Here is a 19,630-nt window from a genome sequence, read left to right as displayed (position 1 = left end):
GTGGACAACAGTAACAAAACAAAATCCAATAAATACATTTTCATGACATTTTGCTGACACTGTTTATAGAGGTATGATCAGCTGCACTGATGGGTTCCCAGCTTAGTCATTTTCAGGAAGAATTTTATTTTTAAAAAGATTGAATCAGCACGATGTGCAACAGAATGCCAATTTTCCCAGCAATTATATAGAATCTTGGTTAGACCACACTTATAGTACTGTGCACAGTTCTGGTCTCCATATTACAAAAAGGATATAGAAGCACTGGAGAAGGTGCAATAAAGAATTACAACAATGATATCAAAACTGAAAGAGTACAACTATCAGGAAAGACTGAACAGGCTGGGGCTCTTTTCTCTAGAAAAGAGAAGACCGAGAGGTGACCTGATAGAGGTCTTCAAAATAACGAAGGGGTTCGATACGGTAGACGTAGAGAACAGGTTCCCATTTGTGGAGGAGTCCAAAACTAGGGGCCATAAATATAAGATAGTCACTAATAAATCCAATAAGGAATTTATGAGAAACTTCTTAACTCAAGAGAGTGGAACTTGCTACCACATGGAATAGTTGAGGTGAATAGCATAGATGTATTTAAAGGAAAGCTAGATAAGTACATGAGGGAGAAAGGAATAGAAGGATATAGTGATAGCGTGAGATGAAGTAAGGTGAGAGGAGGCTCATTTGGAGCATGAACACTAACATGGACCTGTTGAGCCGAATGGTCTGTTTCAGTTCCAAAAAATTTATGTAATTCTTTGTAATTCTCCACAGGCTGATTTACCGATCTCAGGCATACCACTATGGGCAAACAATTTCCCTACAGGAAGGGAGAGGGGGAAACTTGAGAGTCAGCCACCCTGTCACTCACACTTCCTAGCAGCTGACTTCAGAGCAGGTCACCCCCACAACTGGGCTTGCTGTACAGCACAAGGAGCCCAAGAAAGGGGAGGAGGAGAGACAGAATTTATACTGCAAGTGTGATACTCTAAATCAGATAATTAAGAACACCGAGCTAGCAGTTAACAATTGCTGTTGTGCATTTTAAGTGCAGTTGAAATAAATTGCATTTTGGTGATTTTCTACACCAGAAAATACATTTTTTGGCATTTCACTAATATATTTGTCACTAAAATTATGTTGCCTCACATAATTCTAACAGTCCAGGAGCTAGATACATTCCCACACGAAATGAACTACACACTGCAGAGGAACGGAGAAGTAATTCAGTTTCATATACAATGACAAAAAATACCCTGAAGAAAAAATACTTCTTCACAGATATAACTGTCTGTTGTAAAGCTCATCAGATTTTTGTCAAGAGATCTAAGCTAGCAGGAACAATTTTAAAAACAGTTTACAAAAGGAAATGAAATATAATAAACAGAAGAACCAAGGACATTTATCTTTCTCAGAGTATTTGGTTTCTTATTGCAATGTAAAATCATGTCTGTGATTAGCGAACTGAGCTAAGAACTAGGAGAGATGGGGAAATGGTGTCTCCCATCCACAACAATTCAGCTCTCAAAGACTGAGCCAATGATTAACCATAGTATTCTGACAGCCTCATATTATAACCTAATCTTTAGCAAATTAGCATGGGATTAAGTACTCAACGGTCAACTAGAAAGAAGGACGAGGCCTTCTTATTTGTTGAAGCTGTTAATCAAGTAGAACTATAAAATCTCAATCCAAAAGCAAAATCTGAAATAAAAACATAAAATGCTGGAGAAGCTCAGCAAGTCAGGCAGCATGTGGGAAAAAGAAACAGAGTTAACGTTTCAGATCGAAGACCTTTCATCAGAACTGGAAGATGTTAAATGAGTTAAAGTTTTTGAACAAATATAGAGCCAGAGAAGGGGAGGGGGGGGGGTGGTGGGAAGAGGGAGGGGAAGAAAGAACAAAAGGTAAGGTCTGTGATAGGGTAGAGGCTTCTTCAACAGCACCTCCCAAACCCACGACCTCTACCACCTAGAAGGACAAGGGCAGCAGGCACATGGGAATAACACCACCTGCACGTTCCCCTCCAAGTCACACACCATCCCGACTTGGAAATATATCGCCGTAGCTTCATCGTCGCTGGGTCAAAATCCTGGAACTCCCTTCCTGACAGCACTGTGGGAGAACCTTCACCACACGGACTGCAGAGGTTCAAGAAGGCAGCTCACCACCACCTTCTCAAGGGCAATTAGGGATGGGCAATAAACGCTAGCTTTGCCAGTGACGTCCACCTCCTGTGAACGAATAAAAAAAAAGTGATTAAATGACAAAAGGGATGATGGTGCAAGGCAAGGAAGGTGGTAATGGGACAGGTTAAGAAACAAAAGATTGATCAGGAGTAGCTGTAAATGGCAATAGAAGAACCATTACCAGCACTAGCTGACTGAAAAAATGGGAGCAGTGGTTATGATCTGAAGTTATTGAAATCAATGAGTCCGGAAGGTTGTAAAGTACCTAAATGAAAGATGAGATGCTGTTCCTCGAGCCTACGTTGAGCTTCATTGGAACAGTGTAAGAGGCCGAGGACACGGAGGTCCCATTACCACCCTCCTTGCCTTGCACCTTCATCCCTTTTGTCATTTAATCACTAGTGCCCTCTACCCTATCACAGACCTTCCCTTATGTTCTTTCCTTCCTCCTTTCCCTGGCTCTATACTTCCTCAAAAACTTTAACTCATAACATCTTCCAGTTCTGATAAAAGGTCTCTGACCTGAAACACTGGGCTCGATTTTCAAATGGCGGTGGGCAGGGGTCAATGGGCGCCTGGGTAACCCGACTAATAAAATCTTACCGTTTCCCACATGATTGCGAGTTAATTGGTGGCCCTTAATGTGGCTTCCAGGTTTGCCGTCTGAAAGCTGCGCAGTGGGTGGACGACGCACCCCCATGACAGGCTGTCAGCTGGAGCGGCTCAAATTAAAGGGCCATTGCTCCAAAGGCTTTTGCTGCAGCAAAGACCAAAAAGGTACAATGGAGCAGTACAGGGGCATCGCTGCTCCAAGGTTTAGTGAGGCCTCACGACAGCAGCTAATGGCTGGGGTGAGGAGGAGGAGGGAAGTGTTTTACCCCGTGGATGGGAGGAAGTGCCCTGCCTCTGCCACCAAGAAGGCCTGGACTGAGGTGGCAGAGGAGGTCACCAGCAGCAGCAACATCTCGCACCTGGGTCCAGTGCAGGGAGCGCTTCAACGACCTAATTAGGTCAGGAAAAATGAGTACACTTATTGATTCTCCTGCATTCAGAGTTCCACATCACCGCCACCCCCCCCTCCCAAACTCATTCTGCACTGCCAAGACTACTCCATCACTTCACCCCTCACACCCACAGTGACGGCAAAGGGCGATTCCTCAGAAGAGCTCCCGGCATCTGAGGGTGCACCGTCACATCATAGCTTGCCATCCACCAGTGCAGATACTCACACCTCGGTGGGTCCTAGGAGTCAGTTAGTTGGGTTGGCACCTGGTGAGTCACCACACACAAGTGAGCACGAGCAAACATCTGTGGCAGGGGCAGCTACGGAGAGCCCGCATCGGTGGGCGCACTGTTCTCCAGACTCTGCTCAGCTGGACACAGATGCTGAACCCCGGGGGCCATCCTTTAAAAGGAGAATGATCGAGGGGCAGCAGCACATTTGCGAGGTACTGGAACAGGTGCCACGCACACTCTCCACAATAGTGCAGAAGATCGAGGGGTCCAACTCCTGCATGAATGGAATGGCAGCGCAGGTAAGTGCGGGAATGTCTGTGATGGAGAGAATGGCAACTTCTATTGAGCTTCAAGCATGGCTCACAAATGAGTCCATTCAGGCCCTAACAACGGTCATTCGGATCAGGGTGAGCAACATTCTGCTGCTTTAAACAGGCAGGCAGATACTTTAGAAATGGCCTTCCAAGGCATCACACATGTCCTCCAAACTGTTGTCAAGCAGAGTGGTAGGAGTGATGTGGGCCTCGCCCAGGGGAGGGAAGATGGCGATAGGCGACATGGAAGTGGGGATGCCACTCAAAGTGCTCCCACGTCTCACCCGTTGCCCCATCTCAACTAGTACCCGCAATGCTGCCTCCTCTCTGGGTGACCAAGTCTGCTCCTGCTCAGGCGCAGGAGGAGCAGTCTTTAGAGGGGCCCTCACGGGCTCCAACCCCCAGAAGGCGTAGGCCCAAAGCATCTAAATCGGTCAGGGCATAATCATCAGCAACTTGGCACCAACTCTGCTGCAGCCACAAGGGATGCACCACGTAGAAGCGGCAAGAGGAGGAAAGCTACGGATTTGTGAGCATGAAGGGTATGCACAAGGGTGTCTGACAGACAGTCATGTTTTCCAATTATATTTGTTTTTTGTTAAGGTCACATTAAATGTCATCATTCTCACCACTACTGTCACGTCTTGGCCATTCCTGATTGGCTTTTGTGATAGGGCCCTTTCATGAGGTTCACCATGAGCGGCGACACTTGATGCCACCCATTGGGTCACTTTACAGTGGGTGTATGTGTAGTTGCAGGACTGTTTTGTGCCGGGGGGGGGGGGGGGGGGGCTGGTGTGGGCGCTGCTCTTTCCAGATGGTCTGAGGACTGGACTCTTCACACTTTCTGATGTTAGGAGAACGGTTCAGATATCAGTGACTCCCTGGCCTCTCGAGCAGCCAGGTGAGCCGCTGCTCTGCCCATGGCTTCCTTGTCGTCCTCCTCCTCAATGTCGGTGGCAGATGTGGATGGGGCCGCCTCAAACAGCACCCATCTGTGTTGTGCCATGTTGTGCAGGACACAACAGATGACTATAATGCATCCCACTCTGTCTGATGCGTATTGAAACCCTCCTCCAGAATGACCAAGGTACCTAAATCGTACCTTGAGCAGCCCTATAGCATGCTCAATTGTAGACCTGGTGGCGATGTGGCTGTCGTTGTATCGATGCTGTTGATCGGTGATGGGATTTCTCAGAGGTGTCGTGAGCCACGTCTGCAGGGGGTATCCCTGGTCCCCGAGGAGCCAGCCCTTAAGGGTGTTCGGTGCGTGGAAGGGCCCCGGGACGTTGGATTCCCTCAGAATCGTGGCAGCTGCCAGAGAATCTGGCGCACACGTAAAGGAATCTTTTGCGGTGGTCACAAACGAGCTGAGTGTTGACGGACAGTCCTGGCTCATGTGGAGGTGCTCGGATTGCTGCACCCGTGGGAAGCTAGCCACAGTGTGGAATCCCACTGCCCTCTCTGTCTGGCTGAGGTCATCCACGGGGAAGTTGACATATTGCGAGACCCTGCGGAACAAACAGTCGGTGACCTGCCTTATGCACTTGTGTGCAGATGACAAAGACCCCGGCGATGTCCTGGAATGATCCGGAGGCGAAGAAGTTGAGGGCAGCGGTGACTTTGACAGCGACAGGTAATGAGATGCCGCTCGGCCCAGCCGGGAGCAGTTCAGCATGAAGAAGGCTGTAGATGTGTGCGACCATCTGGCGACTCACTCCTTTCAGCCTCCGTATGCACTGCTCCTCAGACAGGTCCAGGAAGCTGAGCCTCAGTATGTAGACCCGCTGGTGAGTGTAGTGCCTCCTGTGACGTCGCTATCTCTGTTGTTGCCATCTGTGCTCTTGTGCAGGTGCCTGTTGTGCAGCACTGTGTTGTGGAACTCCAAGTGGAAGAAGTGCATACCATGCCTGGAGAGGATGGTGATGTTCCTCGTCCTCGGATGTAGTGGTGAATGCAGCCATCGCACCCCCCATCCTGATGGTGTCAGTTTGAGGGGGTCTGAAAAAGTTGATAAATATGTGTGAATAGAAGAATTCTGAGCGGAAACTAAGAATTTTCAGTGTAAACACAAAGATCTCCCAGCCAAAAAAGTTTGTCTGAAAGAACAGAGTGCCCTGCTGCAATAAATCACCTTTTATCCCCATCTGTCAAACAAGCATTTCAATGTCCAACTGGCTGCTGGCTAATACAGGTCTCCTAAAACATGGAGTGTTTCCCACAGCATGGGAAACACACGGAGGCTGAATGAAAATCGATCCCCTGCCTCAATCACCATGAAATTAACTACTTCAAATACTTAAACTATCTAAATAACTGTGTCAACTATCATCTCACCGACTTTATTTGCCGGTGGGACTTCCGCATTCATAAGGTGCACGCGTACCCGGACACGTCTGTGGGGAACCCAGAAGTCGGCGGGTTGGGGCCGGCTTCCTCACCCGCTCGGGATTTCCCCAATTTTCGGAGCCCCCCCAGCCCCCCAGCATTTCAGCTTGAAAATTGAGCCCGTTAACTCTGTTTCTTTCTCCACAGATGCTGCCTGATTTGCTGAGCTTCTCGAGCATTTTCTGTTTTTATTTAAAATCTCAATCCAAATGCCCCTCTCCGATGTACATTTTAATATTCAAACATGACTGCATTGCCAAATTTCGTCTCCTGACAAAAGCCATTTTACAAAACAAAATGTGTTCTGTGCAGCATTTATGGTTGCTGCACCCAACCCAAGGTTATAATGAATTTCAATCAGCAACTGTGGTCCTGCATGCACTATAATATGTTGCAATGGTTCAATCACTCAAGAGTTTTCTTTTTCTATGCATTTTAATTCCATGGGCTCCATTGGCCAAATTGGAAGATAAGCTCAATAGTGACAGAGAAATGGATGAGTTCAATATAATGTGCTTGGATAAGCAGAGCATGTATAAAAAGGTACAAGGATCCCCATATTCCATTTCAAAATGCACCGAAAACCTCTGTTAACCCATATGAGAGAATTTATTATAAATTTGTGTAGTTGCCTGCAATGCCTGTTACACCTGTAGGTGGTGCTGTGATAGAATTTTTCAATGTTAAGTATTATGCTTATAAATTAACATTAGGCGACAACATAGCTGCTTATGGTAAATACTTCAAACTCCCTGCAGTTGCAGATTTTGGTCATCAGGTTTCGCAATTTGAGCCATTTTGGTAAAGGCAAGTACAGCACACAAGGACAACATTTTAGATTTAAACCCATCTTATTTATTTTTAAATTTGGCCCCTTGCATGTTTCTTAGAGCTCCTCTTCAGGCATTTTCACTCTAAGCTTCCTGCAGTACCTTAGGTCAAGTTTCAGACCTCTGACCCAGCTCCGAGCTCCCCATTATCTTCCACACCCGTCCTTCCAGAATATTCACATCAAGCCAGCCAGCTTACCCCGTCTGACTGTTCTCACAGCACTTGTTCCCCACTATAGCGGTTATTTTCTGACTCCCCCACCCCGTGCGGTGTCAGCCACTCGTCCACCAACACTGCCTAAACTGCAATTTTGCTGTGCCTGCTCTTTTGAAGCTGCTTAGGTCAAAGACCAGGGATCCTGTTGCATAAGTTAATCTGAGAGCCCAGGAAGCAGGGATTAAAGTCCAGGAGGACAAGGGCTGAGAGCCAGGCATTGGTACTTTGCCCTCCTTTCCCCACCCTCTCCCTGCCATCCTATCTCCTCCCTCCCGCCAGCCCCAACACTGGTCAGACATACCATACTCTGCAGCCACGTACTCTGTGCTCCAGCCCCACTGCTGTGTCCTCTGGTGACCTTTGTCACCATCTCCCCCTTCCCCCCCACCCCAGGTCTTTAACATTTATCACTATTCTCTGTCTTCCCCCCCATCTTCTTGGCTCAAACCATGCTTTAAATTTCACCCTTTGTTTCATGCCCCCCCACCCTCACTCTACCTTACCCTAGTAGTCTCTTCAGATTACACAGAATCTACAGCACAAACAGTCCATTTGGCCCAACTGGTCTATGCCGATGTTTATTCTCTAGACGAGCCTCATCCCACTCTCATTACCTCTTCTCAGTCTGCCCCCATATTCCTCTATTCTGTTCTATGCATCAAGACTCCCCTTAAATGCATCACTATCTGTTTCAACCACTCCCACGTGGCAGCGAGTTCGACATTTTCACCACTCTCTTAAAAAAAAAATTCCTCCTAAATTCTTCAATTGATCCGTTATATTTATGCCCCCTTGTTCTGGACGCACCCACAAGTTGAAACAGTTTTGCCAAATCCACCCTGTCGAACCCCTTCATAATTTAAAAAACTCCATCTTAGTCTTCTATTTTCTAGAGAAAAGAGCCCCAGCCTGCTTAATCTTTCCTGGTAGTTACATCCTCTCATTTCTGGTAACATCCTTGTAAATCTCCAGTGCTGCAATATCATTTTTTTTTAGTATGGAGACCAGAAATGCAGAGTACTCCAAGTCTCCAGCCTTCCCTAAGGCCAATTATCCCCATCCTGCAACCCCAATCCACCTTAAAAAACTGTTCAGCTGTTAAAACCTACAACTTCAAATAATTCTGGTGCTATCTAGTGGCTCCCTCAAATCATTACATCTGCTGCATTAATGCATTGACAAGGCAAATAAATCTAAATGTTTATATCTACATATAATATAGGATTATTTTACCTTTGATTGCACATGAACTAGAATGAAGTGAGTCAGATACACTCCAAGCAAGATTAGTCAGCAATGTTTTAGTACACAGTGTCAGAACAGAGCTTTCACATATACATAGCTGGACTGCATCAAAAAGGAGAGAGAGAGAGAGCAGTTTGCAGATTACACTGTTAGGGGCACAGCAAGTTGTGTAGATGGGAGCAGGAATTTACAAAGGGACATAGACAGACTAAGTGAGTGGGCAAAACTATGGCAGATGGGGTTCAATGTGGGGAAGTTTGAGGGCATCCACTTTGAGTCCAAGAAAGACAAATTGGAATATTTTCTTAATGGTGAGAGACTAGGAACTGTGGAGGAGCAGAGTTTTAGGTGTTCATGATACACAAATCATGAAAAGCTAATGCACAGGTACAAAGATTAATCAAAATGTTGGCCTTTATCTCAAGGGGGCTGGAATACAAAAGTGAGGAAGTGATGTATCAGTTGTAGAGGCTTAGTCAAACCCCATCTGGAGTACTGCATTGTTGGGGCACCATACCTCAGAAAGATATATTCACCTTGAAAGGGGTACAGCACAGATTCACCAAAATGAAAACAGGGCTTAAAGGGTTAAATTGTGAGGACAGATTGCATATACCTGGTTTGTATTCCCTGCACTTTAGAGGGGTGGTCTAATCAAGATGTTTGAAATGATAAAGGACTTCGATGGGGTAGAGAGAAACTATTTCCTCTGGTGGGGGAATCCAGAACAAGGAGGCATAATCTTAAAATTAGAAAGAGGCCATTTCGGAGTAAAATCAGGAAGTACTCTTTCACACAAAGCGTAGTGGAAATCTTGAACTCTCTCCCCAGAAGGCTGTGGATGCTGGATCAATTGAAATTTTCAAGACTGAGATCGATAGATTTTTGTTAGGGAAGGGTATCAAGGAATGTGAAGAAACAGGCTCGAGGTCAACTGATGTTCCTATTTTCAACTTGCTGCCCAAACATAAAACTGGTGTGTTGAAATTAATGGAAAAGAAAATCGGGAGGTTTCTATAACTGGCCGCTAATGGCAATACGAGTAACATACTGGGGGGCATGCAACGGGCCGAACACCTGTTTGAGGCCTCCATTACAAAATTGGTCTGCCCTGAATGCAGCCAGCCCAGCCGTGTTCAGGAACACACGGTCGACATACAACCTAACCAGCGGACTTTAAAAAGGGCCGTTGGAGGCCACCACCAAAAAAGGTAAGTTTGTTAAAATATACTTACCCGAACGTGAAGCTAGGAGATGCAGAAGACGGTTGGCGACTTCCGATTGTGTCCCCCCACTCCCAGGACCTACCTGAATGCCGCTGCTGGCGAGAGTGGCCCGGAATCCAATGCTGATTCGCCGGGGAGCTGCCCGAAGATGCCCAGCATGTGCCCACAGCTCGTCGGGCTTATTTAAATGGGGATTGAAGCCCAATATCAGGTGTGCCCTCGGGCCTACCCGTTCAGGTGCATGGATTGTGCCCTGCATTCAGTTCACGCGGTGCCAAACCATTTTCTAGGTCCAAGTGTTTCCTTGTGAGTTTACACAATTGCTTTTTTAAATTTGATTTTATTTCAAAATCAAACTTTAAAAATCCTTTTATGTTTCATTCTAAATGTTACTCCTCCCACCCAGATATTACAGGCTATGTTCAATTGAGATAACAAGCAGAGTCCAATGTCTATCTAGTCTATCTAGCAGCTGGTGCAGTGTAATTTTCCAGTGTTTTATTAAGATTGACTTGTGGTAACCCTGCTGATTTTTCCTCCTTCCTCCTTGTAGTAATGTGCCAAACCTCTATTCAGCATCTCCAACTGATGGCACAAGACTGAGAATTTACTGTGTGAGTTAACTCACACAGTATGAGTCTATCACTTAATGGATCAACTTTCACCACCTTTGCCTGGCCTTAATGGGGTGGTAACAGTCTCAAAATTGAGTTGGTAGCCTTACCGCTCCATTAACACCATCGATGCAGCTGGCTCCATCTTGAAGGGGACTTTCGTCAGGTGTCCAAAGTGCTCACCTATTTCAGGCGATTGCCATATTAAAATCAGGGTCCTATGACATAAATAGAACCCCGATTGACATTTTTAGTTGGATTGTATGCCGTACACACTCCGACCAGTTCCTCGGGCCAAGGAACCGAAGTGGCCCACCAAACCTCCCGATTTTCTTTCCCCCCCCCCCCCCAACCCAGATATCTCTTTTGCCCTTTCCCCCCCACCCCCCAATCTCTTCCCCCTCCCCCGGATCTTCTCCCCAGCCCATGATCCCTCCCTCCATCCGATCCCCAGCTGCGGCCTGCTACAGCAGGCTTTGCTGCCAGACAGCCAGCCAATCAGTCTGGCTGCCGGGCACAAAACTCGGAAGTGCAATTGACGGGCCTCATTAAGGTCATTATCACTAACCTTCCGGGTTTCGGAAATCTTCCACCCCGCTCCCTTCCCGGCTTGCCGTTAAAATTTACCCCCAAGTCTCAGTAGCCACCCAAATCACTAAACAATGGTTTTCCCTTCTCTTTTGACTTAACTTAAGATTAATAGACCAAAGAAAGAATGGTAGACATTAATAGCTTGAAGATCTAATAGATAATCATAACCACTTTCAAGTCGTTCTTCAAAACAAATGCTTGGTCGCTCAATGCAAAATAATTTGACAGATGTTGAGTAATTAGATTTGCATTAGCAAATCTACTGCTAATAAATGCTTAGGTACACTACCCCCTTATGCATCGAGAAAATTTATATTTTGTTGGGATCTTTTCCCTCTAGTGGCCAGACGACAAAATTCTGTTCAGTAGATGCTAATCTGCAAAAAGTACTTGTTAAAAGCAATGCCACTCACTTGAGTAATTTTCAAAGTAGGCTCAGTTCAGAGAACAGCAAGGAACATCTTGCTGTCCCCTCTTTTTTATCTCCAACGTGAGCTGTGGGAGCTAGCTAAATCTACTTGCTTTCTCGGAATATTTCAATTTGTTCAATTAAGCCTGGATTAAAGGCCGATTCTCAGCTCATTCCCTTTTATACCTCTTGGCCTGTTTCAAGGCTTGTTAGAAATCCATAATTGTCAGCATCCTTCAAAAGAAAAATCAGGCATTATATTCAAAACCGAACCAATCGGGAACTTTGTATATATTAGAATTCATGTGTTTGACGCCCTGTCAAGCCCATTACCAAGCAGACAATAATGACAAAATTCACAATCTTATGTAATAGTACAAGCGTGAGGCTGCACAGGTGTATTTTTAAACCTTCATTTAATATTCTTGATTTCAAAGGGACACTTACCAGGCCAAAACAAGGCAGACATGCTTCATATTTGCCACACAGTGCTCCATGGTGCCCACTTCCTGGTTAGATATTTCCTGTTGGTCTACCTTTTTGACACTAGTATTTTCCTGCAATATTATTTACTTTTTTTCCTATACATTTTCTATACACACATTAAATGCATCAAAAGAAATCCATCCTTTCACTGGTGTTTATACACAGTCCTGTTTATTTTTTAAAAACTGATCACACGCTATACAGTAGCAGCCCTCCAGTAATGTTCCTCATGAATGCTCAGAGGATAAATGGTTTCAAAAAAAAGGGCCCTTGGAAGGTGAATAAGTCTGCTGAAAGAATTTGGGAGAAAAAAAAAGTAAATAAATCCTCAGACAGTACAGAATTTTTTTTTTAATATTGGCTCCTGGAATAAGGAGTGGTTTTCATACCCGCTGCAAGTAGAAAAATAAATTGTAATTGTGAATAATTATTTTTAGCCTGAATATAATAGTCTGACAGTGTGATATTTACCATCTCTGTGCAGTAGACAAGTGTCTGCCATATACCATAATTATGGGGAAATTGTTAGTCTGGTGGCACACCATCTCACCAACGGTGAGCATTAAAGTGCAGATTTCAATTCATAGGAGACAATCCGCTTTTCTGTCATGAGCACAAGTTAATGGAATTGGGACAAAATCCAAGAAGTAATAATGGGTAATTTGCTCAAGCCACCATTTTTCATTTGAGCCTATGCAGGAAGTGTTGATAAGCTATTTAACCACTGAAGACATCATAGCTGTGCACAAACCTCTGCTCACCCAACATCCACTCAAGTACTTTCCAGCAGAGGTCACTGTTTACCAATCAGCAGAGATAAATGTAGCTGATTTCCCTCTCCTCCTCCTCCCGCCCCCCCCACAACAGCCTCCCTAGATCAGGGTGGACAAGGACATGAGTAGCACTCTCTATCATCTCAAATTAAGATCAGGTAACTTTCCTACATTACAACAGTGGCTACACTTCAAAAGTACTTGATTGGATGTAAAGTGCTTTGGGACGTCCTGAGGTGGTGAAAGGCGCTGTATAAATGCAAGTCTTTTTTTGATCAGAGATCAAGGGCTAGATATTGCCAGGGCTGCGGGTTCGCAGCTGGGGGGGCAAATGGGCGCGTCGGTAACGCGCCCGGCGAAATCAGTCTGCCCCGCGCGCGATCGCAGCCTAATTGGATCCACTTACCTGTTCTTCCGGGTTCCCCACTGTTGATCTGCGTGTCGGGCGGACTGCGCATGCGCAGTAAGCTCTGTCAGCTGGAGGAGCTCTATTTAAAGGGGCAGTCCTCCACTGACAGATGCTGCAGGAAATAGGAAAAATTACAGCATGGAGCAGCCCAGGGGGGAGGCTGCCCCCAGTTTAATGATGCCTCACTCCAGGGATCATTAGATGGGGTGAGGAGGAGGGGGAGGACAGAGATCTTCCCCCCCCGGCGGGCGGGAGGAAGCGGCCTGCCTCTGCCACCAGGAAGGCCTGGCTCGAGGTGGCAGAGGAGGTCACCTGCACCACCAACATATCGCCCACCTGCATACAATGCAGGAGGCGCTGCAATGACCTAAGTAGGTCAGCCAAAGTGAGTGCACTTACTCATTCCCCTACACTCCATCTGCCACATCACCACCCCCACCCCACATCTCCTTCTGCACTGCCAACACTACTCTGTCACATCACCCCTCACACCCACTCAAAGCTCATCCTCATCTTACCTGCACTTACTCACCTCGCCAGTACTCATCCCGTCACTACCACTCAACCCAATCCTCATACAATCTCATGGCTCGATCTCATACTCACCCTCTCGTGCATCTCTTTCACGGTCAGCCGCACTCAACCTGCCACTACCTGTGCTGCAGCCACTGGGCATGCATCACATATGTGCAGTAATGTGGAGATGCCAGTGATGGACTGGGGTTGACAATTGTAAACAATTTTACAACACCAAGTTATAGTCCAGCAATTTTATTTTAAATTCACAAGCTTTCGGAGGCTTCCTCCTTCCTCAGGTGAACGAAATGAAATCCGTTCACCTGAGGAAGGAGGAAGCCTCCGAAAGCTTGTGAATTTAAAATAAAATTGCTGGACTATAACTTGGTGTTGTAAAATTGTTTACATATGTGCAGTAGGCAGCGTAAGGCAAACGTGTTGTGAGCATGAAAGGGATGCATAAGGGTGTTTAAGGGCTTGTCATGGTTTTTACTTCTATTGATTTCTGACTAACTCACATTACATATTATATTGGCACCACTACTGCCACGTCTTTGCGAATCTTGTCTGGTTTGTGCAATAATGCCCTTTCCTGAGGATCACAATGAAGACCCACACCTGATGCCACCCATTGTGTCACTGCAGAGTGGTGTAGGTGTATTTGCAGGGCTCTTTTGTGCAGACGACAGAGATGTCGGCGATGTCCCCAGTGGCACCCTGGAAGGATGCGGAGGAGAAGTTGTTGAGGGCAGTGGTGACTTTGACAGCGACAGGTAAGAAGATGGTGCTCGGGCCAGCCGGGAGCAGCTTGGCATGAAGGAGGCTGCAGATGTCCATGACTACATGTCGAGTGACTCTGAGCCTCCGTGTGCACTGCTGCTCAGAGAGGTCCGGGAAACTGAGCCTCAGTCTGTGGACCCTGTGGCGAGGGTAGTGCCCCCTGCGACGCATCTCTCTCTGCGATTGCCCTCCCTCCTGCTGTACAGGTGGATGTGTCACAGCACTCTGTTGTGGAGCTCCACGTGTCAGAGGTGGACGGCGTGGCCGGCGAGGCTGGTGAGGCTGGTGATGCTTTTCACCATCCGAGGAGGTCATGACTGTAGCTACGGCGGCCCCCATCCGGAAGATGTACATCTGAGGGGGTTCGCAAGGTAGGTACATGTCTCTGGACCCCGGGGTAAGTGTGCAAGTTGGTGAATTTGATTGTTAGGAGGAGGGTGGTGGAGGCCAAACTTTGTCCCCAGTGACAGAGTGGCCTCCTGCAATGGGTGAGGGGTCTCCCCCCCCCCTCAACTGTCAAATGGACCTTTGCAGCTGCAACACGTCCATTTGAACTGGGAGTGTTTCCCCCAGTATGGGAAACAGTCCCAGTTGTTTCTAAAATCCCACCCCTCCTGACATATTCCCTTAATCAGGTCTGTTAATGGCCTGAAATAGCAAGATAAATATTCTCAAGTGGCACTCTGCTGGCTTTAATTGCCTGCAGGAGTCCCACATGCGGGGGCTGCACGCGCACGTCGGCCCGTCTGTGGGGATCCCGGAAGTGGACGGGTTGGAGCCGGGCTCCCGACCCGCTCCGGGATTCCCGGATTTTCGGAGCCCCCCGCCCCCGCCAGGAACGCACCCGATAGCGGGTGCTAAAATGGAGCCCCAAATCTCGAATCTTTTCATTCTACATGGGGAATTACCATACCAGGTGGCGCATATATCATTATGTTCTCCAGAGAGCCTGCTAATCATCTAAAACTGGTGTACATAGAGCCTTCCAAGTCCATCATCCTGGTGACGATGTACTGACTAGAAATAAATGTTTCCCTTTACTTGATTAAACTAAGGGTAATACCTTAAGGCGGCACCAAACCAACTTGATACTGTGCATATGTGGAGCTTGAGGCATGTTAGCTGTTGTCACAAGGCACGTCTGACAGGCAAGACTACAGCTCCTACGATGCTCCTCTTTACTGTGCAACCAATGACTTCACAATCCTTGGTTTGAAGGCCTGCATTTAATGTAAGTGAATGGTGGTGTAACTACCTAAATAAACTTTAAACTACAAATCAAGCTGTGTAATAAACACTGATGTCCCATTAAAGTATTCGAGTCCACGGCAGAAAGATTAAGAAAAATAACTGACTCGGCTAAATAAACAAATGAGGAAAAACTCCATAAGACAAATAAGACCTCTGCCTCGGTTCCTTTTGTGAATTGAGGCAGATGAAATGGTTCCAGGATAGTCACCATTACAAAATGATACCAACAAAGTTCGGAGTAAAGGATAAATAACAGTGCAATACAATTTGATTTTGGCTCTCCATTTTCCATACCAATTTTGGAGCAATAAATCATGTTGCTGCCAGGCCACCACTGCCATTATTTTTAATTCTAGGTGGCAGCAGTGTGAAAACTGGCTTAAATGCAGGAAGATCGCAATCGCTATTGATTTTAATGGGGGCTGAGCTATGATAATTACTTAACTGTTTTCGGCAAGGATAGCAGCGCAGAAATCCCAAGAAAATATGGAGTGGCATAATTAAAAGCACAAGTCACTTACTCTATAATTTCCTCTTTCTTTTGCGCCGTTCAAGGATCCCAAGAAAATCTGGGCCCAGTACATGTCAACTGCTCGCTTATTTTTCCATGTACTGTTGCTGTCACTCTTAAGCACACCTTATTTCCTATGTTCTATTCTGTCCAATGTGAAGTTTAGCAAAAGGTGATAAGCCATCAATATCTAAACAGTGGCATACACCACTTCCCAGTCAAAAGTTCTGCCCCCTCCTCTTCATGCTGTCCCTTGGCAACATTCACAGACATAAGGTCAGTTTTCACATGTATGCTGACAACACCCAGCTCCACCTCTCCACCACCTCCCTTGATCCCGCCATTGGCTCTGTGTTGTCAGACTGTTCAACATCCAGTCCTGGAAGAGCCACAATTTCTTCCAATTAAACACTGGGATGTCCGAAGCTATCGTCTTTGGCCCCCGCCACAAACTTCTTATCCTCACCATTGATTCCATCACCCTTGCTGGCCGCTGTCTCAGGTTGAAACAGAATGTTTGACCCCATAACCTCTCCATCACAAAGACAGCGTACTTCCCCCTCTGTACTGCTCTCCTGGCCGTCCTAGCACCCTCCACAAATTTCCAAACCTCTGCTGCCCATATCCTTTCCTTCACCAAGTCCTAATCACTCATCACCCTCAGCTAACCTACATTGGCTCCCAGTCCCTCAAGGCCTCAAATTTAAAATGGTCATCCTCATGTTTAAATCCCTTCATGGTCTCGCCCCTTCCTTGTTCTGTAACCATCTGCAGCCCAACAAGTCTCTGAATACTCTGCGTTCCTCTAACTCTGACCTCTTGTGCATTGCCCACTCCCTTTGCCCAGGGTGGCCATGCCTTCATCCATCTAGACTTTGGAATTCCTTCCTTTAAAACTCTGCCTCCTCCCATCAAAAGCCTCCTCAAAACCCACCTCTTTGACCAAGCTTTTAGTCACCTCTCCTATTATCTCCTTCTTTGGTTCAGCGTTGATGTGTGTCTGAATATACTTCTGTGAAGTGCCCTGTAACATTGATATTACATAATGCAACTTTTTACAGCAAATGTACTTCTTTGTATCATCACGTCAAAGACAATATCTAGTACACTGCTCATTCTCTTGTATATATTACAATGCACAATAAGAAAGATTACACCATATTAAATCATTAATGATAATTACAAGCGTCAGGCACCACAAAACAGTGACCTATCCCGGTGCTCGCCCTGGACAAGGCAGATTTTCCCCTCTGTACCCTGCCTAGTTTACTCCCATGACCCCATATGTAGCATCATTACACCAGTTATGTGGAACTATACCAACACATTTACTGACATCAATGAATGCTCCTCCAAATGCTGTGGAAACAACTGTACAACTCCACCAACACAAACCAGGAGAGTGTTCTGGCGAAAAAAAATGAAACGTTGGATAAAAAACACCTGGAATTTCTGCAGGGGCTCTCCTGATCTCCTGGGTTTCCACAAATTGTCTGCCCAAGTCACCATGGGAGATCAGCAGAGCTGCACGGAAATTCTACCACAAGGTTTTTTAAAAGAGGTTTCCTTGTTTGTAGTGTAGTTTAGTGCCCAGACAAACTTAAATTATCAGGACTTCCATTATTCAACTACCCGCAAGTGTTTTATGAGAATTGGGAGGCCAGCAAGAGTCAGAGCTTCATTTTAACTGTTAGTAGCAAAATTAGATAGCAACATTGGTAAGGAAAACCTTTAGATATTAAGCAGGTTTCCCTAAAAATATGCTGTTTTTTCCCCCCGTTTTACTGCTGCCATACAGTGTTACAGACTCAGGCTTTGGTTCCCGGACACCAGCAGGATTGAGGACTCTTCCCAAGTAATATACTGGTATATCCCATACCAGTGTTTAACTGTTTCACTTGCTCAAAGCAATAACTGATACACTGAGGCACTGTATAATGGAATCCCAGGTGATTAACCATTTCTAAAATGGATAAACACAGGTCTCATTTGCACGTACTGGAAATGGGAATGCATAATCTAAATACAGTGGAGCTTCAATTATCCACCAATTTCCATTATCTGCTGGGGCAAGGTGGGGGAGGGTGAAGAGTGGAGTTCCTCTTTTCCAGCAGATAATCAAAGTTCCACTGTATATCTAAGAAGGTCTGCTTGGACAAAACAGAGTTGATCTGTACAGGACTCCACTGGATCCAATGTACTACTTCTACGACAGCTCTGCACCACACTATACAAAAATTAACTACTGATTTTCCCAAAATATACCCTCACAGCAGTATAAACTATTTCAAACAGAAAATAATCAGACCAGTTCACAGACCAGAGTTAATGCAAAAAGTGCCTTCCAGCAGCTGACATAAGTACAACAGAAAGCCTCTTCATGTGAATGCCATTCAAGCAGCCAATAAGCAAAGCAGGGATGAGCCGACAGAGCACATGATCATTTTAAACTCAGAGGCCACAATGGCATTTTTCAGGGTGATGCAGAGGGGTAAATGGTTCACTCTACATCCAGGAAAAGAGGATAGCTCAGTGACCTGTCTGTCCTATAGGAAAGCCTTTACTCACCCCTTCACTTTGACAGCAGGGCCAAAATCTGGGATTCACCATGTTGCAAATTGCAGATGAATACTCTTTTTAAAAATGCAATTTTTCCCCATTTAATCCCGAATCTTTCTCACTATCAATTTTAGAAGAGATTCAAACTCAAAGTAAACATTTACACCAGAAGGTGAATAGAATTGCAATAACCAGTTTGTGACTATTTCCATGGTAAAAGCACTCAAGTACAACTCACAATGTACAATATCACTGACAAAATGTCTGTCTTTGGAACTATTAAGTGACTGGACCAATACAGTTTACCATGGCAATGATCAGGATGATTCTTTGCACATTTATATTTTAAACTAATGTTCTCATTAACTGAATTGTACATGTTTGTTTTTTACTTGCTCATTCAACAATTAGATCAGAAATGTGTTCTCTTAGCAAGTGCATTGTGAATTCTTCTTCACTTACCACAAACTGAACAACATCTTTGGCCTTGTGCTTTGCAGATTTGAAGGAGACCAGTTGAGTGACAACAACAATCTGATACTCAACATGGCCAGACATCATTTTGCCATGGATCTCCTGGTACTCTGGGACTGACAAGTCTATTCCAGTATTTACATTCTGGATTGCTCTACAATGAAAATAGAATTGCAATAAAAGGATTCATTATTGAAAACATTTAGAAACACCATCACTTTCTAAAAACAGCCTCCCAAATACCATAATTTGCAGCTATCCAATGACATTGCTCAGACAGTTTCAGCAGCCTTAAGTACCACAGAATGAGACTGTGGCCTACTGATAGCATTCTTCAATATAGAAAGTTCTATTTCCAATATTTCCCCAACAGATGAAGATGCTGTAGTGTTAAATGCAGTTGCTACCAAAATATACCAACTGAATGCAACAAGCTGCTTGCATGAGGACACAAGAGCCATGTGCCCAATAGTTTTTTGAAAAGTCAATTATAAGGGAAATGTTATTGACCAAATGACATATTTCAAGATTTATAGGCTCTTATTTGTTAAAAGTGCAATCCTTCATTTGACTTAGGCAGCTCTATGCTGCGAGTTAGTATTTGAATTTGGAATT

General features: G+C 45.4%; 1 protein-coding gene across 4 annotated transcripts in view; it reads right to left on the bottom strand.

Moving 5' to 3' along the window:
- hs1bp3 (HCLS1 binding protein 3) overlaps nucleotides 1–19,630 on the bottom strand; it is a 108,892-nt gene that overhangs the window by 79,806 nt on the left and 9,456 nt on the right. Inside the window, exons 1-2 of one of the 4 annotated variants that reach the window (XM_067984341.1) lie at nucleotides 7,154–7,329; nucleotides 4,842–5,737 (exon numbers count right to left, since the gene is read on the bottom strand). The exons of 1 other annotated variant lie outside the window; for it this stretch is intronic. In XM_067984341.1, the coding sequence (XP_067840442.1) occupies nucleotides 4,842–5,414 (573 nt within the window). In that variant the 5' untranslated portion in view covers nucleotides 5,415–5,737; nucleotides 7,154–7,329. Of the gene's footprint in view, nucleotides 1–4,841; nucleotides 5,738–7,153; nucleotides 7,330–19,003; nucleotides 19,170–19,630 lie in introns of those variants that run through there. 2 more of the 4 variants (XM_067984340.1, XM_067984337.1) reach the window with 2 other exon arrangements.

Source organism: Heptranchias perlo, chromosome 5 (assembly GCF_035084215.1).
Source record: "Heptranchias perlo isolate sHepPer1 chromosome 5, sHepPer1.hap1, whole genome shotgun sequence".
NCBI lineage: Eukaryota > Metazoa > Chordata > Chondrichthyes > Hexanchiformes > Hexanchidae > Heptranchias > Heptranchias perlo.
Note: the sequence above shows the minus strand (reverse complement) of the source record. Positions and strands in the feature narration are given on the sequence as shown.